This window comes from Nannobrachium achirus (genome assembly GCF_963921795.1).
Source record: "Nannobrachium achirus genome assembly, chromosome: 23".
Taxonomy (NCBI): domain Eukaryota; kingdom Metazoa; phylum Chordata; class Actinopteri; order Myctophiformes; family Myctophidae; genus Nannobrachium; species Nannobrachium achirus.
This window is the reverse complement of record NC_137830.1, coordinates 13,784,882-13,809,430: the sequence shown is the minus strand read 5'-3', so window position 1 is coordinate 13,809,430 and position 24,549 is coordinate 13,784,882. Positions and strand designations below refer to the sequence as shown.

General features: G+C 42.6%; 1 protein-coding gene across 1 annotated transcript in view; it reads left to right on the top strand.

Moving 5' to 3' along the window:
• Positions 1–8,977: 8,977 nt before the first annotated feature.
• The window catches only part of phf21b (PHD finger protein 21B), a gene marked incomplete at both ends in the record, with an annotated part of 178,647 nt that continues 163,075 nt past the window's right edge, over positions 8,978–24,549 (top strand). Inside the window, one exon of the mRNA XM_080754217.1 lies at positions 8,978–9,031. Within this exon, the coding sequence (XP_080610343.1) occupies positions 8,978–9,031 (54 nt within the window). The remainder of the gene's footprint in view (positions 9,032–24,549) is intronic.

Here is a 24,549-nt window from a genome sequence, read left to right as displayed (position 1 = left end):
TGGGGAAAATTAATTCACTAATAAATTAATATCAATTAAACTATAGAACCTTTCTCTTAGAAAAGTAATAGCCCACGATTCCCGAGTAAGCCGTTCGATTTGACATATGGCGCGAGTGTGTGGTGGCAAAACTGTGGGACTAGTGGCGTGCCGAAGTTTAGGAAGTTCAGGCTACATACAGACACACACACAGACAGACAGACACACAGACAGACCCACACGGCCACGTATAGGGAGCCTGTGCTTCACACAGCTCCAAAAATAGCCAATCTACAAGCTTAAGTTTAAGTTTTGAGCTTGTATCTGTTATTCATGGCATTTGAATTATGTAAAGTAACAGTTTCCACCCAACAGCAATGACATTCATTCACAAACACATTTAGCACATGCTGCACAGTGAAATCCTCACGTGTTAATTTACTATAATAAGTCTGAGAGTGTGAAAATGGGCCCAAATGGACCAATACTGTCACGCAAAGTTAACATTTACAATTTTTTTGGTGCATAAGCTGTTTATTTATTTATTTATATATTTAATCTCTGCTTTACTTGACTCTATTATAAACTGGCCTTTTAAAACGTACACACCAAACATCATAATGATGCAAGAAGGTTACAAGTTGACATTTGATGCTGATAGCGATGAGACGCTGGAGGATTCAAGGGGCTCTGGGTTCACAGAGACCCTCAAACGTACAGATTTAATGTTTAACCACTTGAAGTCTAGCATTCTCATTCAGGGGCTCTGCAAAAAAAGATCGGTGGGATCGACAGCGCATTGCATCGGCTATTTTCAGAGAAGACATTTCGATTAGAAATTCACAAAAAAATAACATAATTCAAGTTGTCGTTCACGGATTTGACGTAAGCCTATGTAGGGTTTAAGCTGTTAACTATTGTGGGAGGGGGTCTACTGCAATATTCCAATATTCAGAGTAACTCCCCTGCAGACATATTAAATAATAATAATGATGATGATGATGATGATGATGATGATGATGATGATGATGATGATGATGATGATAATAATGATAATTGTGTTGTAATAATAAGCATGGTTTTATTATTTGTTACTGGAGTCTTTTTGGGAATACTAGTTTGAATCAAGACCCCAGGACCGCAGGGATTGAAATCTGGTATTTCAGGAATTCTGCATTTAAAAGGCTAATGTGCATGCTTCTGTCATCTGAAACCCTGGTGTGCCTAGCCGACTCCAACATTGGTGTCAGTTCAAGGAAGGTAAATAAATGAAGCGACGCGCTGGACACCGGGCATGCGCCATGACGCTCATGGTTGGCAAACTCGCACCGGAAGTTCAATAAAATACATTGCAGTGAATGACCATTAATGCGTCAAAAGTAATTAACAAACTACCGGTATACCTACTATAAAAACTGGTCAAACATTGGCCACATTGTCAAATAATTTAAGAAAGAGGTTGGACTTGTTACAGCTGCCAGGATCCTGCTGCGTAATTGGAACGTTTCAAGAACGCTTAGGCCCAAAGAGTGGAATGAGGAAACACCATCATACGAATACATGCTGGGCAGAGTGAATGGAGATGGAAAAATGAAAGAGATATGGCATGTATTTTGGGTTTATATGCACCTCAAATGAAAAGGTAAAATGGGTTCCTACTTTTATACGTCTTTGTGGCAGAACACAAATAAATGCATAATTCTGTATTGTTACGAAAAATAAATACATTTTAAAAAGAGGCTGAATTTGAGAAAATAACCAATCTACAAGCTCCCAATGCCTCGCATAAACTAAACTAGCCTACAGCCCCCTGCGGGGGCCTGGCCCCTTTGTGTGTGTGCCTGTTAGTCCCCCTTGGTGTGAAGCAGACAGACTGTGATGTTGCTCTCTCTGGAAGTGCCCCCGGACTGGGAGTGCGCTGCTTGGTGACGCCCATTTGTGATGTAAATCGCATCACAGGACAAAGCCGCCTACAGGCCAAAATTTGGGAAAATATTTTAAACATTTGGGGATTATGAGAAGTAGAGACACATCTGAAGGTGATAAAGTTGATGTTGGGCAAGGTACATGCGTTATTGATTTTTGTATTATGTTTTTTAGACAATTGAACAACTGCTGAACGTGGAGTTACAGATGGACAAACGGACAAACATACACACTATTTTTTGGGGCGATTCTAATTAAGGTTGTGGGATGTAATGCCTCAACTCCAACAATTCCAAGTGATTGCCAGGGTATAAAATATAGGCCTATACGATTATTTTCAGCGGTCCCCGGCCTGCAAAAGTTGAGAACCACTGAAGTAGAGGGTACTTCCCCATGCTTCATGCGCTGGGTGAGGAACTTCTTTGAAATGAATAGGTGGGGAGGGGATGCCAGTTCTCTAGTTATGGTTTGAAACTTTGAACAGGCCTACATTTAAAAGATGACTCTAGATTTGAACTACTGTATAACTGGCTAATAAAGAAATATAGAGACACAGGGCTCAACCAAACCTGTGACTATCGACTATATTGACTGCTAACCCAAAGCAGTTAGACTAATGTAGCATTGACCATAAAGTCAATATACTCAAATAATACAATATTTCTTGTCCACAAGCCTATCTACAGTCCTGATTCCTGATTGAGTCCTGACTGAGATAAATATTTATTATCATAACAAAACACAGTCTTTTGACTGTGTTTTAGTGATAATAAATACCAGTAAGATGCCTCAGGGCAACATAAGACCTCGGCGAGGTCGCGCCATGTCTTGGCCATCTGGCCAGTGATGTATATCGGACCAGTTACCCATATGACCCCTGGTACCCATAATGGAGAGCCATGGAGATATGCTGTGAGACCCCAAACATGCTTACTCAATTATTCGTTATGTGAAAATCCTATGACGACTATCCCATCTGACATCATACATAGTACAATCCCTTTTATGCACATACATGGATGTCCCTGTCTGAACCAGCCACACAGATATGGGCTGTCTTCCTCCATATATGGGCATTCCCATATGAAGTCCTGTTAGATATGGGCTTAATATTGATGACATCAGGGATCTCCATGTATGGGCATAAAAGGGAATCTGTTAGAGTGGTTCCCATGACATCACAACATACAGTCCCTTTTATGCCCATACATGGAGATCCCTATCCGAACCAGCCACACAGATCTGGCCAGTGATGTATATCGATGACATCAGGGATCTCCATATTTGGGCATAAAAGGGATTCTGGGGAATACCCATATATGGACGTTTACATCATAGCCGGGGAGCCACAGGCCCAAAAGCTCAAAGAATAGGATGTTACCTGTGATGTCATGACATACTTTTAATTTTTGTTTTTTCTATTAATTTGGTCATCAAGGTCCACAGAATGAGAGGCCTGCTCTGCCGGAAATCCTGCGAAAAAAAGTTATGGCCATTTGTATATTCACTCCATCGACTTCAATATAAAGGAAAGAAACACACCAAAAAAAATATGCTTTAAGTAGCATGTGAGGGGTCAAACTAGGGATTCTTGATGATTCTGAATCCATTGCAAGCATTTGTTTTGCATGAAAAACATTCCTTGGGCTAGAAAACGGACCAAAATAACGGTGAAAAGTGATGACTCATCACTTTTCACAGGTTTGAGAGGCTGAAATCTAGCCCAAGGAATGTTTTTCATGCAAAACAAATGCTTGCAATGGATTCAGAATCATGAAGAACCCTTAATTTGACCCCTCACATGCTACTTTTTTTGGTGTGTTTTTTTCCAGTATAGTGAAGTCAATGGGAAACCTTTTTTCGCAGGATTTCCGGCAGAGCAGGCCTCTCATTCTGTGTACCTTATTGACCAAATTGATAGGACAAACAAAAATTTGGAGTATGTCATGACATCACAGGTCCTCTCTCATTTTGGCCCAGTGGCTCCCCGGCTATCAATGGTGATGGTAGTCAGCTCCACATATTGAGAGAATAAAATAAAATAAAAGTCCATATATGGACATTCCCATATGAAGTTCGGTTAGATATGGGCTTAATATTGATGACATTAGGGTTCTCTATATATGGTCATAAAAGGGATTCTGGGGAATACCCATATAAGGACTTATGGACATCTGCTGCAGCAGGCGGAGGGGATCGCGCCTGAACATGACATGGACGACAGTGGCAGAAATCGACACGTCAACGAAAACACTGCCTTGGAGTTCACCTGTGATGTCACAATGATGTCAGAGCGGCAAACCCATAGACGGTAAAAATGTGTACACGTCTACACGTCTACGGACAAGCTGTGACATTTCTCGCAATTCTAGCCCTTTCAAGGACTGCTCTGCAGAGATGATGGGTTTTCAAAGCGTCTTTGTGGCAGAACAAAACTAAATGCATAATTGTAGGATCACAAACGATCCAATTTGCAAAGTAAATATAGGCTACTGTAATTCAAAGCTCAAAAACACACTTTCAATGATGTAAAATAAATTGCATGCAATTAGAATAATTGGAATGTGAGGGACAGATGAGTAACATCTGAGTAATCATATTTTCTTATCTTAATAAGCACACATCCACATCGTTGACCTAGTTTACAGGAGTAATAGTCCATGCTTTTAAATGACTAGAACAGATCACCAGCCTGCGGGGTGGGGACCACTGGTGGGCCGCCGTGAGGATATTGTGGGTCCCGGTCCCCAAATATTTGGCAAAACACTACGATTTTATTGACATAATATTAAATATTAAAATGTTCTTTTTGGGGCATAAAAACCATTGCAATTACACATGCAATAAACATACTCTGATAACGCATAAAGCTTTTAATATTATGTAAATAGCATCTGACCTGAGCCGCAGTTACTATCAAAACCTCCACCGGCTGTCAGTCAGTCTGTCAGTCTGTCACACTTTTGCCCTACTCATATCTCCGGCACTGTTGCCCCAAACTACAACCTCCCTCCCTCATTTCTCACATGCCCCGATCTTCTAGCGCCACCATCAGGCCGATTTTTGCACCCCCCTAGGGGTCGGACCCCAAATTATTTTGGGGGGTCCCCAGATGATTAACTTAATGTGCAACATTGTTTTCATGAAAAAACATGAAATAGTCAATAAAGATCCCCATTACCCATTGAATCGCTGTAAATAAATAAAAAGCTTGTTGAGTTTTCTAGAAGAACGGGTTTGCTATGCTCTCTGATATTCAAGTTAATGTTTAATATCGGTGCCACTGCATTGTAAACACAGTGAAAATCCTGTTAATTTATCCATTTGTAACTCTGTGAGTGAATATGTGTGTGAGAGAGTATGTATATGAGAGAGTACCAATGGAATCGTATGGGTCCATAAGAGGGGTGGTGGTGGTGATGAGGGAAAGGATGCCAACTAAAATCACAAGCACAGCAACAACTATTTGCGGTACTATCTGCTCTTTAGAAGATTCTTAAAGGCATAGTTCACCCCCAAAATGACTTCTTCTATGATTACTCACCCCATGAAAACCACTGTTGGTCATCAAATTATTGTCTTAGGAAAGCGACAAAAACTAAAATAAATATCCATTAATTCAAGTCTCCATGGGGTGAGTAATGGATAGGAAAAAAAGTTATTTTGTGGGTGAACTGTCCCTTTAACCCTGGCGGAGCTTAACTCCAAGCATCTTGCAATCGAAAGCGACGGCTGCTCGTTTTCGGAGGAGAGGGGTTCAAGAGTTTCACCGCTCAGCCGTGAAATGAAAAGTAGCAGCTGATGTAGCAAGCAGCAACACACAGGCTTCGACCTGTGCTGTTCTCTGCTGTGCTGTGCTGTGCTGTGCTGTGCTGTGCTGTGCTGTGCTAGTTGTGGGGGATGGGTCCTCACTATGATGCTGCTGCTGGGACATAACACAAATCCGCTTTAGGATTTAGGTCTACAAAACCATTCCTTGTTGTTATTTATCTTTGTGCTGGCGGTGAAGTTACGTAACTTTAAAAGTTTGACGTAAAGGCCTATTTTTTACGAGACGTGAAAGTGCAACGAAGCAAGCATTCTAAGAAAATAATTAAAATACTCCTACTCCTGAATCGACCAATTGTCCTCTGTTTTTAGCGTCTTGAAATGGTGGTCGAGCAAAGATCCCTGGGGATTTCAGTGTTGCATTAATATGCCCAATGGGGTATATGGCTCAAGGCGAGTGAACCTCGCCTACATGAATAAATAACTTCCTTTTAGTAGCTACGTCGGTGGAATTGTTATGAACGCCCTGGCTGAGGCGAATAGTTGAACTGAGTGTCGCTGTCCATGGTACTGCTCTATCATGCTTCTGCTCCCAACTCCACTGTTGCCGCCTGAAGCCTGCTTTAAACCCTGCTTTCATAGTCTAGTAGCCTACTCTAGTTAGCACACTTCGCCGTACGACGGCGTATGTCGCTTGCCGACAAGAGCTGCCCGACGGTATCTGAAAGCTTGCAGATCGCCTCTTGACTCTTGTCTCGCTCGGCAAGCGACGCCGAGTTGCCTAAACCGGCGTCAGTAGGACAGACGGAGTAGAAATTAATAGCCTATGATTTTATTGTTCACACTGTACATTGTCAATACTAGTGAGCTTGAAGAGAAGTTTCATCATGTCGTTGTCGGCAAGCGACATCATAGTGGGAACCCAACCAATATGCTATGATTTGAGCTTTATCATTTTCAGCTGTGTAGATGTTCCTTTAAAGTTGTGCTCGATGCAATTCCATATCATAATGCCTTTGGTTTTTATTATAGGGTATGGCGCTAGACTAGTGGAAGCATAAACTGTGTTAGATTAAGTTATTCAACTCTTTTGTAAGGTTTCTTCACCGAGTTGAAATAAATAAATACAAATATGTAGGGCGCATACACAAACACACACACACACACACACACACACACACACACACACACACACACACACACACACACACACACACACACACACACACACACACACACACACACACACAATACAAAAACGCATAAATATGCCATGTCTGTTTCACATCAACTCTCAACTCACATATCATATTCTGAGTGTGCCCAGCCCTCAGTCCGACACGCTGATTGGTCCCTCATCATGGGGTCTGTCGGCATAAGCAGCGTTCACAACTCCTGATTGGTTCTCTCCTCAGCCTCTTCTGCGCAAACACATCAGAAATCTCCAATCACGACCTGACTTGTGTTGCCTTGAAGGAGGGAGGGCGTGAGGAGGGGGGAGGGAGACCAATCCATGTGCAGGAGAAGGAGGGGGGAGGGGGGGGGGGGGTGTCAGAATGGAAATGATGAAAAGAAAAAAGAAAATGGGCTGCTATGTTTTTGCGAGCAAACCGACACATTTGCCCTTCTTAGAGTCTCCGTAGTGTAGTTGAGTAAAAAAAACTGTAACCCCTAATCCCAGCACAGTAGTACAGATGTAATAGGCCCACACTAACATAATCGACTATTATACTAATAGGCGGCCTATGCTATACTTAATTGTTTGTGGATCATTCACGTTGAGTTCCATACAGAACTTATTGTCTGGTTTAGTTTGTTGCATTCAGCCCTTGTATCGCTTTATAACTTTCCTGAACATTAAAATATTTTGGATTTAATCACACACTCCAGTTTATAGCCATTATTTTAAGTATTATGGACTAATTAAACTTGATGTTCGCATATTGGGCAACAATATGTGCGATCCTATTACCACCGAGCAAGCACGGTTGGCTTTGAGGTGTTTGGAAACTTTTCAAGTAGGCCATAAGCAACCTCATGGCCCAACGACAAATGCTTGTCTTCATAATAGCCTAAATGTATTTTCTCTGTTTCATATATAGGCCCATATTTCGAGCCCACCAACGGTGTAAACATATTGAGTCTTATTACTTTAACCGTTCCAAGGTATAAAAATAGTTATTCTTCATGCAATGTTGTGCACGGGCCACTCGGATGTGTTTTCTTTTCTGTCAGGAGTGCGCATGACTGAAGAGGGGGGTTGGTGGGTGAGGAGGAGCAGAGGTGTAAAGTAATTAAAGTACATTTACTTGAGTACTGTACAATTTTGGGGTATTTGTACTTGAGTATTTCCAGTTTCCAATACTTTTACTTCTACTCCAATACATCTCGGATTCAAATATTGAAATTTTACTGCACTACAATTATTTGAAAACTTTAGGTAAACAGATGTGATTTGGAGTATTAGGCCTACCACAAAACATATACCGCTTCAGCTCACTATATCTATTCTATAGCCTATATTTCGACCATTTGAAAATAGCCGATCTACAAGCTCACAATGCGTCATGATGCAACGCATTGTGAGCTTGTAGATCTGCTATTTTCAAAAGATTTTTTTATACATTTGAAAACTTGAAATGGGGCATTCTGCATAACGAGTAGGCCTATACTTTAACTTTTGGTACTCAAATACATTTTGATGCCAATAGCTACTTTTGTACTTTTACTCAAGTACATTTTACATGTAGGCCTACTTGTAACGAGTATTTCTCCATTGCAGTATTGATACTTTTACTTAAGTAAACCATGTGAGTACTTTTGGAGGAGGGGGGGAGACAGACGACGGGAGGATGGAGGAGAGTTTGTATTCTTTCACTCCTCTCTCCATCCGGGAACTTTAGAATAAGCATTGACAGCCGAAGCGCAACTTTTTCCCGAGGCAAAGTGAAATCAAGCCGCGGACTCGGACAAAATATAGTCCCCCCCTTTTTTCCAACTCAAAATTAACCGAAAAGCCAAGGAGTTCGGCGTTCCGGACGGGATCTAATCGATATTTGGACATTTTTGGAGTGGAAATGTCCGAGCGCTGAGGTCTTTCCGCCGTGTTTGGAGCACTTTTCCCCACACTGGCGTAAAGTGGGTGATGAGTCCTACCCCTGTAAAGAAGCGAGAACTTGCTTTGCAGCCCCGAGTAGTTCTTTCTTTCAATTGTTATTGTCGCTTTTAAAAAAAACCTTCAATTCACTCAAACTTCGCCTCGATCGCGACGAAAGTGGGAGAAAAGTGCTTTTGGAGTGGGACGATGGAACTACAGGGCCTGCACGAGGCGTTGAAAGTAGAAATCCAATGTCATCAGGTAAAGCGAAACATCGTGTTATTTCTTCCTAGCCCTTTATCGCTGTTCATATACGAGCAAGTAGGAGTGCAATTATGAAAACAAAATCTGACGGTGGGTCGGTGTTATAAAACAAGTATGCGACGTGCCAACGTCTCGCTTGTGTGCCTGCATGGGTGACTGCATAAACATCCACTTTGGAGTGCGATCGGGACACTTTTTGGAGTACTTTTGGTATTGTCGTAGGCTCTTTTAGAATTTGGAGTGATAATGCAGTGCTGCCGCCGTGTAGTGGCGATCAGGACGAGACCTGAATATTTATGAGCTCTTGAGCTGCACAAGAAACTGAGTCGTTGGTAAATGCTCGCTGCTTTGTTCCTCCCTTACATACTAAACTTGAGACACTTTTTTTGTGTGTGTGCAATTCCCCCACATTTCGTCCCCTTTCTTCGTTTTATAGAAACTAGTTGCACAGATGAAGCAAGACCCACAGGTAATACACTGTCTATTAACATGGAACATGCTACACGATCAGGGACAGTTCATTAATTGTTGGGGGGAGTCTCTACGACAAAACTTTATCTGTATATAAATCTCTTCTTTTGCTTAAACGTCACGGTGGCGGCGGCTTTTGTCCTCGTCGTGACTTTTACCGTAAAGAATCCCCGACATGGTCGCCCTGAAGTTTTACATCTCTGTCGACATGTTATGTGATCTTTGAGTGTTCTTTATTTTACCATTCCCACTGGCAATGTTTTTGATACATTGTTAGGACGGCGAGCTTAGGAAACAACACGAAAGACACTCGATAATAAGCGAAACACAGTTAGCAAGGACCCCCCTGCACCTTGTTCGTCTAAGTGTTAATTTGTTATTTCTGTGCCCATTTGTAGACTAGTGTCCACAGACCGTTTGACTACAACAATGCGATTGATTCAAAAAAGTAGCCTATTTGACAGCACACAATGCCTTTTCACGTGAGAGCAACAACAACACTGTGATTATCGTCTCGATAACTAAAGTTGTGTAACGTGAAATGTTGTTGGACATTTTTTTAGCGTCCATTTTGAGTAGGTCGACATGTTTCTGGAGAGTGTATGCTAATAATAAAGGAGAAGCTTTGAAGTATCCGGTCCCTGACTTTTTGGACACACGAGGCGTTTAAGTTTGGATCGAGATCAGAACGCGATGGCAGCGAAACCGAGTGTTAAACGTCGTTTATAAACCCAAACATCCCGTTTTTTGTTACTTTATAGTTTAGTCTAGTGGTATTATTTCTTCTCGGTCACATGACGGCGAAGGTTGCATTTGATTCGCCCACGATTGCTGCTTTCACTTTTATTTTTTTTCCTTCTCTTTACTCGGTACAATCTCTCAGCAATAAACGGCAGCCGATATTAACTTAATGAGTGTTTTAAACTCGGCACGTATGGGCTTTGAAGTGTCATTTAAAAGCATCGGGTGGTTGAAGAGCCGAGACGCCCGTCAGAGCAGAGAGTAGGGGAGCTGTCTTTTCAGGACCAGGGACAGCTGCCATGCGAGGCTTTTTAAAGTCACAACGCTGCCATTTGTGAACTTATACAATCTTTTAACAATAACAAACTTGTCTCAAAAAGCACACAAATCCCGTTTGGGGGTGGTGGTGGTGTCACAAGATTACACAATGTTGTCATTAGTTGCGATCTTTTTATTTTGGTATTTTTGTTTAATCAAACGTCCTCCTCTCTTGTAATTCGCTTGAGTTGAATCGATCCTGGTTTCCTGTGGAATGCAGTTTTCAGCACTTGGAACAGCGCCTTGATTTGTTGCAGCTCGCAATTAAAACTTGCTCTAAATGCACAAGAGAGACGCCGATATCGACGGCAGGGTTTCTTTTTGTTTCTTAGCAGCCCTTTCTACAGTTCGTTTCGTTTTAGAAGCTCCGGCTGTAACGGTTTGTTTGGTTGTTGTGTTTTCGTAAAGGCGCTTTTCCACTTTGGTAGTGGAAGCTTCCATTTTGAGAGAGAAGGGGTGGTTTCTTCCCAACATGGAGAAAAAGTCTGCAGAGTTTCTGTGCGGGGGGATGGGCCCCATTCATGCCTAACATTACCATTTTGATTGCTTTGATGCCGTTTTTGGTGGAGGGGGAGGGGTGCTGGAGAAAAGAGAGAGAATGCCCTAGTCAGCACTGCACACCAGGGTGTTTAATCACTGTGTATTAAAAAAAAAAACATTCTCTTTTATTTTTATGAGCAAAATGTGACCTCTGCTGCTCAAGTATTAACTGGGTGATGCAAGTTTCTGAAGCTTGTCTGTTTCTAACTCTGTTGGCTTATTGTTTGTGCACTTTGTCACCCCAAAGCGTAGACCTAATAGCTTGGACTGTCTTTTATCTTTGTTTAGATCTTTGTCTAAAAAAATAATACAAATAAATCTGTGTTTGGCCAAACACAAAGCTTGAATCATCAGCATGTATCTGTGATGCTAAGATAACTTTGCCTCTGCTCAGAACTTAATGTTGCACTCAGATGGCTTTATGCACTGAAAACAATGCACCGATTAAGATGTAGTCATTGACAGCGACCGTGTTTCTTTCTGTTCTGTTCAGACTGGTTTGAGTGAGCACAAAGGTCATTCCATGGTCACTGTGTGAAGCAATCTGACTTTATGTGACCATGCACTGTGAAGTGTGAAATCACTCAGGGTTTTTACAGTGTGGATGAACAGGAATACATTAATATTAATACATAAAGCAGAAACAGTCTTTTTCATTACTTAAACATGTAGCACAAGTCATTGCATTAGTTTGTCTGCAGCAAATGCAAGAACATACACACACGTGCGTGCGTGCGTGCACACACACACACACACACACACACACACACACACACACACACACACACACGCATAAACTGTATTTTAGACACCGTCTTGAAAAGTAGTAGTTGTTTAAAAGAGAAGGGGGGGGGGGGTAGCTGTGATAATGCTGTCTGGATGCTGTCTGGATTTGACTGATGTACTGTAAATGCAATTGATGAATGTTTAAACTTATACACATGGCACGACACGTGTCACACACACACACACACACACACACACACACACAACACACACACACACACACACACACACACACACACACACACACACACACACACACACACACACACACACACACACACACACACACACACACACACACTATCAAACTACATAACTCAAGACAAAATGGAGGCCTGCTTGGTTTATTATCACTGTCAGTGTGTTATGTACTCTTGTTATGTACAGCATTATATATTTCTGGGTCGACCTTGTGCACTTGTTCATATTCTGATCAAAAGAGATTTAGTTACAGTACCGCGATCTCACTTCAAAACATCCCAAATCATAATCTCGCATTCCAGGCAATCCACTGATTCCATTTCATTTCGCTCCACTTGCTCTGTGTTGCATCATGGAAACCATCCTTCTTTTTCTTTTTTACTGGCAGGTGGAAAGAACACTATTTCAACGCTATAAAAAAGAAAGAATCTCTTTTCTTATTATTTCTTATTTTCTTTTCACCGAGCTCAACACTGTTCTGCTCCATTTGTTGTCTGGCAGGGGCCTTTCAAAGAATATCACCACAGAACCTCGCACTTTCTTTATCCTGGCTGCTTGGCCTCTACAATGGATGGCCCTACCTGACTCCAGCAGTCAGGTCTTTTCAAAGGCGCTTTCTGTAGCCAGGGATACTTATTTGGGCTCTTTGACTTTCTACGTGCGAACATCTTCCTTCATCGCTAAGTCCATTCCTCCAGTTCCTGAGAACATCTGTGGTAGGACTAGTAGTGCTTGCAGGGGCGTCACAAGGGGGGGGGGGGGGGACCGAGTTACTAGGGCCCAAGGTGAAGGGGCCTTCATTATTTTATACTTTAGCTATTGAAATAGCAGATATACAAGCTCACAGCACAGCACCAAGTGCTGTGAAGAATGTGGGCAAACAAAAGCAAAATATTTTGAGATGAGGGTCCGTGGCCAAATACATGTCATTTTGGGGGTCCTTCACATGAAAAGGTTTGAGCACCACTGACATAGAAACATAGGTTTTTTACAAAAAACCTTAGAAGGATTTGAAATATTCAAAGACTTGCACAAATGTTCATGATTTTTCAAAAATAGCAGATCTACAAGCTCGCAGCGCAGCACTGCGAGCTTGTATATCTGCTATGTTTCAATAGTTAAAGCACCCAGTGCTTGAATCACTTATTCATATCGTCGCTGGCGGGCAGAAACCTTGCATCTCCATATTTCAACTTTTCATGTTTCTCCACAAATTAACGCCCTACTTCGTCATACTATAGTGTCACACAAAAGTAACAGATGAATAGCCGCTCACAACACATCGCAACACGTTGTGAGCTTGTAGATCGGCTATTTTGCAGTGAAGTGAAAGTAAAACGTTAAAGACCCAATGAAATGACTATTTTGGGTATTTTATTTTGAAGTTTCAGTTTGAAAAGGAAGCCTGTGTGTTTCTGAACCAATCCGAGGGGACCAGCCCTTCAGGCGATGGGATTTAAAATCTGAGTAATGGGAGTAATGGGAGCCAGCAATGGGAAACAAACAGGTGAATGTAATCAAAGGTTCATTTATATGCAAGCGGACCTGTCTATGTCGTCACTTTTTGAATTTCTGTTCACAGGAAGTAATTAAGAATGGCCTATTTAGGGACCTTTGATATAAATATACACAAAAATTGTTTATTTTCTATTTTTTTGGCATCCAGTGTTAGGTATGGCCTTATCACTACAGATATGCTCTAAAAGTGTGAAAAACATGTTTTTGATTTCACCCTGTCTTAAAGTTTTGGACAAGGAAGGTTTCCTCCCGACATAGACCATTATGTACGTGTCCGAGACTCTGTGCAGTGGTATGCTATTCCTCGGTGACTGCTGGATTGCAGGGAAACGACACCGTTAGAAATAAAGAAGTACTTGTTGACTACTGACAGCACTGATCTTTCCAGTCAATTGTTTTCTTTGTTCGTTTATGTCGTTGCGGATCGTATGGGCCATGGAGAAAGTAAGGACAAAGAGAAACAGATGGACACGTGTGTGTGTGTGTGTGTGTGTGTGTGTGTGTGTGTGTGTGTGTGTGTGTGTGTGTGTGTGTGTGTGTGTGTGTGTGTGTGTGTGTGTGTCTGTCGAGAGAGAGAGGGGGGGGGAGCGGTACTTAGAGAAATAATGTTTACTGGAAGGATGTGCATGTGTGCACAATGGAAGACATAATCGAAGAGGAGCTGTTTAAGAATAGTTTGTGTGTGTGTGTGTGTGTGTGTGCATGTGTTTGTGTGTGTGTTCGTTAAAGAGACAGCGTGTTTCTTGATGTGGGAATATTAAAAGGCCATGATGAAACAGGGAAAAAAAGTGTTGTGAGAGAATGTGAAGGCAGATGTGTTGTGCAGCTCCACAGTAATTCAGCACCTTGTCACCAGCTATTTGCTCAGATCTGTTTGCAAAGATGAGCTTGGCCCTGAGCAACGCAGCGCCGTGATTGGTGTTACTTACCTGTGGCAGTTGCCACCAGAATGACTGTGATTGGCCGAGGCGGAGGTAGAGGCGGGCCCTGCAACAAAGAGAGCCAATCCACCGTGCTTCCCGTTAATATGCAATTTTGCAAACATTTTGTAAGTGTCTTGCGTTATGATAAGGACGGTTATGTTTATGTGCACTGGTTCCCTACGACATGTTGCTTTGCCACGCTTAAAAGGACATGACTGATGCGTTTAGGAATGATTAAAATATAATCATTATGGTGTGTGAAATGCAGAGTGACAGCAAGTTTACATGTCAACAGGCATAACCCCCCCACCACACACATAAAGCAATTTTTACATAATTGCAACATTGCCTTTTCAAAGTACTTTAGTACCAAGCAGGGGTGTCGCACCAAATTCTGGGCCCTGGGTACAAGGATTTACTGCGGGCCCCTGAATGTTCTTCATAGGGGGAGGGGGGTTAACCAATTTAGACTGGGAACGCATTATTACGTGTTATTTTGTGCTTTAACTATTGAAAAATATATAAATATATATATATACACAAGCTCACAGAGCTTGTAGATCTGCTATTTTTGAAAAAACGTGAAAATGTGTGCAAGTCTTTGAATATTTCAAATCCTTCTAAGGCTTTTTTGAAAAACCTATGTTTCCCATCTCAAAATATTTAGTTCCAGGGACCGCCAGAAGCAACATTTTAGTTACAAATGTTTGCTTAAAAAAATAGATTTGCACACATTTTCACGACTTTTCAAAAATAGCAAATCTAATAAGCTCGCAGCGCGGCACTCGGTGCCGCGCTGTGAGCTCGTAGATCTGCTATTCTTCAATATAATTAAGGCCCCTCCACATTGGGCCCTAGTAACTCAGTCCCACTTCCCCCCCCCCTTGTGACGCCCCTGGTACCAAGCTGCATAAACAGTGGCCACCCAAGGAAGACTCCAATTACATACAAAAAAGAAATGCACCAGTGATTCTTAAGGACTCTAAACGAAAACAAGAAAAGGCCCAAGTCGAACACAAAACATACTCCCCGTTTTATTCCTTATCAGTCGGCAAAGACCGCTGCCGGGAAACAAGGTCACAGCATCTGATTTTGGACCCTGTGGATGCTTCTGTTGTATCAGTGGGGGGCTTCGTTATGGGGCTTTTTCTGGCCTACAGATGCTGAGACGGCTGGCTTGGGGGACAGGAAGGGCCCCGAGCCAGTATGTTGGCTAATATGTTCTGAGATCCTCCAGGGCCCGGGCTTCAGTCCCACTCCAGCTGCTGGCGTGATCTCTTACTCCGTGTGTTTGTGCTGTGTGCATATATAAGTGTGTTGCATATACTGTACGTACGTCCATGTGTGCATGGTGTGTGTGTGTGTGTGTGTGTGTGTGTGTGTGTGTGTGTGTGTGTGTGTGTGTGTGTGTGTGTATGTGTGTGTGTGTGTGTGTGTGTGTGTGTGTGTGTGTGTGTGTTTGTCAGTCTGGCAGTGGCGAGGGGGTTAGGAGTTTAGCCTGGCAGGGGGGGGGGGGCAGACACACTACTGTTTGCTTCAGATCAGTGTGCCCGTATAAAAGCACATCCCCCTCCTCCCGTCGGAATACCTGCTAATGAGTGATGAAATGTTTGAAACAGTTTTTTTTAATGAGGAGTTCTGTGCCTTTATACTCAAACGCAACAAAAACAAATTGGTATTTCTTCGTGGCTGGGAAGTCTCCGGGCGATGTTGGTTCAGAAATACATAAACTGAGGATGTTCTGGAAATACTTTTTTTTCTTCTTCTTTTTTTACTTCACAATCCAACAGATGGCATTAAAGGTGCCATAATATCCACGGCTCCCTCTTACGTAAGAAAATGTAGGCAGTTCCAATATTAGAGCGAGTCGGGGGGGGGGGGGGGGGGGGGGGGGGGGAAGGCTGTTGCCTGAAGATGGCATTGCATTTATTTTCTGTCCACTGATCCACGCCAATTCCCCTTGCGCATACATTAGTTACCATGGGTCAGGCTTTGGCCTGCTGCGCTGCTAAAACTGTATTGTGTCATACATCAGGCCTGCTCAGTAATTGGACATTTGAGAGGGCTGGTAAAGCTGTGCTTTGTCCCCAGTGGGAAGCAGTGATACTTCTGTCTCTCTCTCTCTGTCTCTCTCTCTCTCTCCATCCCCCTCTCCCTCCCTCTCTCATAGACCAGTGGTTCTCGACCTGTGGGTCGGGGTCCTAAATTGTTTTGGGGGGGGGGGGGGGTCCCCAGATGATTAACTTAATGTGCAACGTTGTTTTCTCACTCAACAGTAAACAAACCAGCATAAAGTGTATAGAGGGTATCTGCACATTTCTAAAGTGACAATCTAAGGACTTTTTAATACCTCTAAAATGACAAATTAAACATTGGCCAAATTGTCAAATATTAGGGGCAGAAATTGTGAAAATAGCAGATCTAATACATGCTCACAACGCCTCGCAACGAGGAGGCGTTGTGAGCATGTAGATCTGCTATAGATCTACATGCTTCACAATAGAACAGTGTTATACAAAATGTATCCTGCTCGTCAGGATGGGGGGGGGGGGGGGGGGTCCGCAGTGAAAATATGATTATTTTAGGGGTCGCGGCCTGAAAAGGTTGAGAACCACTGTCATAGACCTCTTCCTGCTGTGCCAGGGGTAAAGAATCCAGGGAGGGGAGGTGGCCAAATGTGGCCATCTATTGTTGCAGGACAGGTACACCTCCAGCTTTTCCTCTCCTCGCAGCTGGTGGCGCGAGTGTTCACACGTGTGCACGAGGAGGAGTGCACGAAGGGGTCACGGAGTAAGGCCTGCTGTGGCTGGCAAACAGAGGCAACTTTTCCCCGGCAGTCCTGACCAAACTCTAGGGCTAATCCCCAGGACAGCTCATTACGGGCTCCTGCAGGGCCGATTAAAACCAGTGGGGAAAGGTTTAGGGATTTTCCGTTGGACTAAACTCACGTTGTTTTCGCTTCTTGTTTTAAGTAGAAATGTTGTTATTTGTGAGGCTGGGCTGCTCCCCCGAGGCTCCTTGAGATTTAAGTATTTTGTTTGTACATTAGGCCAGTCTGATATTATTCATACATTTCTATTATTTTTTATTTCTTTGGAAAATTGTTGAAATTTCATCATTAGCTGGCAATTTAGCGGCCCTTCGACCCCACATTAGCAGTTAGCAGGTGACAATGTAAGTAAACTCCTCTGTAAGATAGCAGGTGATAATGTACGTAGACGGCCTGAAGTTGGAGACAGGCAGCTTTCACTGAACCACCGAAGCATTATAGCTCTGCACTTCCTGGCTCAGTTTCAGCCATATGAATGATAGACAAATAGAGTATATATATAATAGAGAGCGGACCAGCCCCGCCCCAGCTATCATTTCAATGCAAGTGCTCAGTGGTGTTTTGAAGCATGCGGAAGTAGCTGAATTCCAGTGCATTGTGGGTGAATGCAGGTGCATTCTGGGGGAAATTGGTCTCTACCTAGAGACCAAAATGTTTGACGCCGAGACGTAATGACGTCACAAACGACGTCAACGTCCATTGAACCCTATTGTAGACCCCAGCGGCGAGCTCTTATGCTCGTGCATGTATGTTTCAACCCGCCTGAAATTCCAACTTTGGCCAGTAGGGCGGCCGCTTCAACGTTTACAAGCCGTTCTGGGGGCTTGGATAGACAGTGTTAATAGAAAGAGTGAGTCATAATATGTCATATATATTGTGTGTGTGTGTGTGTGTGTGTGTGTGTGTGTGTGTGTGTGTGTGTGTGTGTAGGGCTGTCACAATTATTACATAATCGTCTAATCGCAATTATTTGAGGTAATCGCAATTATTTTGCATAATCGTCATAATCGTTTTCATGTCGAGAAATGTTAATATAGTTTCAAACACTTTCAAAAAGTAGTGGAACTAGCAGAATTTCTTTGTATATGAAGTTATGTGTCATAATTGCCATGTGCAACTTCAAAGCCTAAAAGCCAAAGAGAAATGTAATTGTCATCGACAAAAACACAATTAAATCGTCAATCGCAATCATTTGAGTGAAAATGTGTCGCTGTGTAAAAGGCCATAATCGTGACAGCCCTATGTGTGTGTGTGTGTGTGTGCGAGTGTGGAGTGTGCGTGCGTGCGTGTGTTTCTTAACATCTTTGGGGGTGTCGAGGGGGGGACAGGGGCCGGTAAAGGGCAACCACACTTCACTGGAGAGTAGTGACCAATCCCATGCTCATTCCCGAAAGGAGTATGAATCGCTGCTCTTGTCCTCGTGCACTTCAGGCTACGTTGAAACCCCCCCCCTCCCCTTTATTTTGTTTGCAGACTCCTTTTAATCACTACTGGAAGGCTTGCGCACAAGTTTAATTAACCCATTTAGAACGGGTACACATTTTGTGTTTCATTATTTTATGCTTTAACTATTGAAAAATAGCAGATATACAAGCTCACAGCGCGGCGCGAGCTTGTAGATCTGCTATTTTTGAAAAAGTCGTGAAAATTAGAATTTTGACCAGATTCTATAAGTGTCTTTCGAATCCTTCTAAGTTTTTTTTGAAAAAACTATGTTTCCATGTCAGCAATCTGGCCAGCCATCGTCAAAGAACATGTCCTTTTCACTTAACTGGAGCTCAGTTAGTCTGTTCTTGAGAGACTACTATGTCAAAGGTTCTCAAACCTTTTCATGTGAAGGACCCCCAAAATGATATTTATTTGGCCACGGACCCCCATCTCAAAATATTTACTTCCAGGGACCCCCCCAGAAGCAAAATCTGAGTTACAAACGTTCGCTTTGAAAATACATACTATATTCAAAGATTTGCACACATTTTCACAACTTTTTTCAAAAATAGCAGATCTACAAGCTCGCAGCGCGGCACTCGGTGCCGCGCTGTGAGCTTGTATATCTGCTATTTTTCACTGGTTAAAGCATTCAATCATTCCTAGGCCTAAATGGGTTAAGAGCAGCATAGCAGGAAACTGTGAGACGGCTCCTCCTCCGGGAGGACAGTGAGTTGCAGCTACCCACAATGCCGTGCGGGTGGGGGGGGGGGGGGGGGGCTGGTGGTGGTTCTGTGCAATCTGTCTGACTATCTCACGTCTCATCTTCTGCCTCCATGCCAGGTGCAAGTGCTTTCTCAACATTCGAGTCCTTCCCCCCCCCCCCCCCCCCCCCCCAAAACAAAACGCCGGCGTCGGTATGGCAGCGTCGACATTAACGCCGGCCGCTAAGACGTTCCCTGAACAGTCGAGCACGGCGCCGCGCAAAGGTCACCTTTCCCGCAAATCAGAGACTGAAAGGGATGTTTCAGGAGAGAGAGAGAGAGAGAGAGAGAGAGAGAGAGAGAGAGGAGAATGTTAATGAGGAGTCTGTGTTTTATTTTTTTAACTTTTTTTTTTCTTTTCATTCAGTTTTCTTTTTGTTTGTTTAGAAAAAAAAAATCATGCTAATTGTGAGAGACCGGTGAACAGGTTGCAGAGCACCTGCTGCGGGGCCCACGCGCGCAGCCAGCAGCGTCCATTGCGCTAATGAGCACAGGTTTTTTGGACCGTCTCTCAGCTGTGTGGATCCGTGTGACAGCTCCCTATTACTGTAAGGCAAGCACTCATTTCCAGGGACTCATAGCAAACTGCTGATGTAGGCTCCACTGGCTGGCAGAGGGAGTGGAAAGGCTACAATGAATTAACCCATGTTGACTGCCATGTCACCCCCCCCTTCTCTCTCTCTCTCTCTCTCTCTCTCTCTCTCTCTCTCTCTCTCTCTCTCTCTCTCTCTCTTCACAGAACACTGTTTCATCTTCTTTTCCCTAAAGCAACAGTGTAACATAAAAAAGAGAGGAGTAAATCCTGACTTTTCTATGAGCACGGCCATCATTTAAGCGCTACACACCTTAGCTAGCACAACATAGCTCAGCTTCTTGCTTGGACATTGACACATGGTGATAAAAGGTATTGCTATTATTGCATTGAACACTTAAATGATATATACTTCGTTGACCAGAGTTCCCCCAGGAGTCTTAAGGCTATATTTTCTCCCTCTACTTACTTACCCAATAAAGCAAATGAACAAAAGTGATGAATAAGTAAAGAAAGATGATAAGGGGAGTTACTGTAGCTTTGCTGGCTGCTATCTGCTATCTCCCTCTAGAACCACTTTGCTATCTTTTTAAAGAGTTGGATGAGAGAGAGAGAGAAAGAGAGAGAGAGAGAGAGAGAGAGAGAGAGAGAGAGAGAGAGAGAGAGAGAGAGAGAGTGTGTGGAGTGGTGGAAAGTAACATGACTTGAAGAAATATAAATACCACCACAGATACTGCCGTGTCGTGTTTATAGACTGCAAGGGTTAGGCTGTAAAGTCATCCTAATTTATATAATGTCATTGCATAGCCTATTCTTCTCAGTAGTGGAAAGAACATTTACTCAATGACTGTACTTTACTGTACAATTTGGAGGAAATCATTTCTTTAATGGCCCATTCACAAGTGGGCCATTAGTAAATATATTGCAAGATATATTTTGATGCCTGTTATTTTATACCGTTACCCAATTTTGAACGCAGTAATTTTACTTAATTAACACGGGGTATTTCTATATTGTGTTACTGCTACTTTTACTAAAGTGCAAAATCTGAGTATAGACAGACAGAGAGACAGAGAGACAGAGAGAGAGAGAGAGAGAGAGAGAGAGAGAGAGAGAGAGAGAGAGAGAGAGAGAGAGTACTCAAGTACTAGCCTATATATTTAAGGCAAATGTTATACTTTTACTCCACTACAATTATTTGAAACCCTTAGTTACTTGTTACTATGTAGATTTTTATTATTATTATTACAAAGCATACATTAACCACTTTAGCCGTATACATTTGGGCCAAAATCTTTTTAAAACGGGACATTCTGCATAATGCGTACTTTCCACTTTTGGTACTTTAAGTACATTTCGATACCAATACTTTGGTACTTTTGAGTATTTTCTACATTGCAGTATTGATACCTTTACTTATTTCTACATTCCAGTATTGATACTTTTGCTTAAAGTTGTACCATGTAACTTTTTTTATAAAACAAATCTTAAAATTGTCCTAACTGTTAAATCGCTAAAGTTTTAGAACACCCACTCCGTTATTTTCAGCTTCTGAAGCCTTCTCTTTATATGTTTTCTATGATCCTGGCCGTGGACCGGATTTCGCGCCAAAATGACGTAATCTGCATCATCTGTATACGTTGTGTATACGTTGCCCAATCACATCGCCGATCATGCACACATGGTACACTACCGGCCAATCACAGCTTATCTGCTCTGGTCTCCAGGAAGCGCCTCCGCTTGGCTACAGTGTTTACCATGGTGAAGGATTTTAACCTCTTAATCCACAAATCCTGGCCAGAAAATTACGTTCTACCATGCGTTCTACCCCTCCACGGATTACTATCGGTCGCGGTGGTTTGCGGCGCCGCTCCGGTGGTCCGCGGCGGTGGTCCGCGACGACTCCGGCCGAAAAACGGCCGAAAAAAGCAATACCGCTACTGACCACTAGTTGAACTTACACAGTATAGCTTTAAGTACTTTTTCCGAGAGAGAGAGAGAGAGAGAGAGAGAGAGAGAGAGAGAGAGAGAGAGAGAGGTGAAAACCTTCCCTGAGGGTTGTTTCACAGGCAGGGGCGTCACGAGGGGGGGAAAAGTGGGACTGAGTTACCAGGGCCCAAGGTGGAGGGGCCTTCGTTATTTTATATACTTTAGCTATTGGAAAATAGCAGATCTACAAGCTCACAGCGCGGCACCGAGTGCCGCGCTGCGAGCTTGTAGATCTGCAATTTTTGAAAAGTCATGAAAATGCGTGCAAATCTTTGAATATATGTATTTTTTAAGCAAACATTTGTAACTGAAATTTTGCTTCTGGGGGGTCCCTGGAACTAAACGGTTTGAGATGAGGGTCCGTGGCCAAATACATGTCCATTTTGGGGGTCCTTCACATGAAAAAGTTTGAGCATCACTGACATAGAAACACGGGGTTTTCAAGAATTTGAAATATTCACAGATTCAAGATTTTTCAAAAATAGCAGATCTACAAGCTCGAGCCTGTAGATTTGCTATTCTTCAATAGTTAAATCACAAAATGTGAGTGAATCCTTGTACCCAGGGCCCAGAATTTGGTGCGACACCCATGTTTCACGGGGAACGCTACTGTCCCTGGACACATCATCCAGCGCTATGCACAACAGGGGGAATGAAAAGTCATTAACTTTCATCACTTGCTCTTTTACAGCGAGGAAAACTCTTGCGTTGGTTTCGACCTCGTCTCAGGGGAAATAACGAAGATATTGTTTAGGTTCAACAGACGTACGTAGCAGCGCAAGGAAGTAAAGTTGATAGTTCTTGACGGAATAGATTTAATGATACAAATCTTCATTTGTTTTTCTCTGGTTTAGCACGATATGTACAGAAATGCATTTTAAAGGGATATTTCACTTTCAAAAAAAACATTTGGCCATGTTATTGTCTAATCAGGCTTCTATGAGCATCCTTTAATTTGCTTGATTCAATATTTAGATGTTTGACGTAAATGCAGGACGCCTCCCAATACACACCCATTGTAACTACAAACTCTATTTTAACCATGATAGATTCATTAAAAACACCCAATATTTTTTCTAGTGACTCATACTACCCTCCTAATACGTGAGCAGGCCGTGTTTTTTCGATAACCTTTCCCATTTATTTTTAATATATATTTCTTATTGTATACAATAATAATTGAATCAAGCAAATTAACATCTGTCCGGGGTGTTCATAAAAGCCTGATTAGACAATAAAATGACCAAAAGTTTTTTTGTTTTTTTTAAGTGAAATATCCCATGTCATTCTTTCATTCATAAAAAACTAAAAAACTAAAACTAAAAACACCTGCCTAACAGCAACGTAATTCAACTGAATGTAGTTCAACTGTTAGTAAGGGGAACATAAGAAAATCTGTGAAGTAAATCGTTACTAAGAAATTTCTTCACCAATGTGTTTCTAAAGGTGTGTAATAATATGTACTAAAAGGTTGAAATTCAACTACTGGGGGAAACCTCTTTGTGTCCCATTAACTTTACTATACAGGAAAAAAAACACAAAAGATAAATATACTTTAAGTAGCATGTGAGGGGTCAAACTAGGGGTTTTTCATGATGCTGAATCCATTGCAAGCATTTGTTTTGCACGAAAAACATTCCGTGGGCTACAAATGGCCCTTACAAAACGGTGAAAAGTGATGATTCATCACTAAACCATCGTTTTGTGGGTCCGTTTTTAGCCCAAGGAATGTGTGTGTGTGTGTGTGTGTGTGTGTGTGTGTGCGTGTGTGCGTGCGTGCGTGCGTGTGCGCGTGTGTACGCGCCATGTGTATTATACTGTACTTTGTAATTACGTTTATATGCTCAGAGGAGGTGCAATGCTTGCAGATGCTACAGCAGCAGGGGGAGAAATGAGGAAGTAGCTTTTTTGGAAGTGGCTTCATTTGCATAGACACAGAGTCATGTTCCCCCTCTCTTCCTGTCTTCTGACTTGTCAAACGTAGGCGCGGTAAGAATATACGTTATTGGATCCATTGGAACACAGTTTGTTTTTTGTTTTTTTTCCACCCAACGCATTTTTACACCCGTGCCCTCAAGCGGGTTAAGTTGAGATGGGTCTGTCCATCCGTCAACGCTTTTCTGTAGTTTTCGGCCCAACAATGACCAAATACTCTGTGTGCGTGTGTGTGTGTGTGTGTGTGTGTGTGTGTGTGTGTGTGTGTGTGTGTGTGTGTGTGTGTGTGTGTGTGTGCGTGTGTGCGTGCGTGCGTGCGTGTGCGCGTGTGTACGCGCCATGTGTATTATACTGTACTTTGTAATTACGTTTATATGCTCAGAGGAGGTGCAATGCTTGCAGATGCTACAGCAGCAGGGGGAGAAATGAGGAAGTAGCTTTTTTGGAAGTGGCTTCATTTGCATAGACACAGAGTCATGTTCCCCCTCTCTTCCTGTCTTCTGACTTGTCAAACGTAGGCGCGGTAAGAATATCCGTCA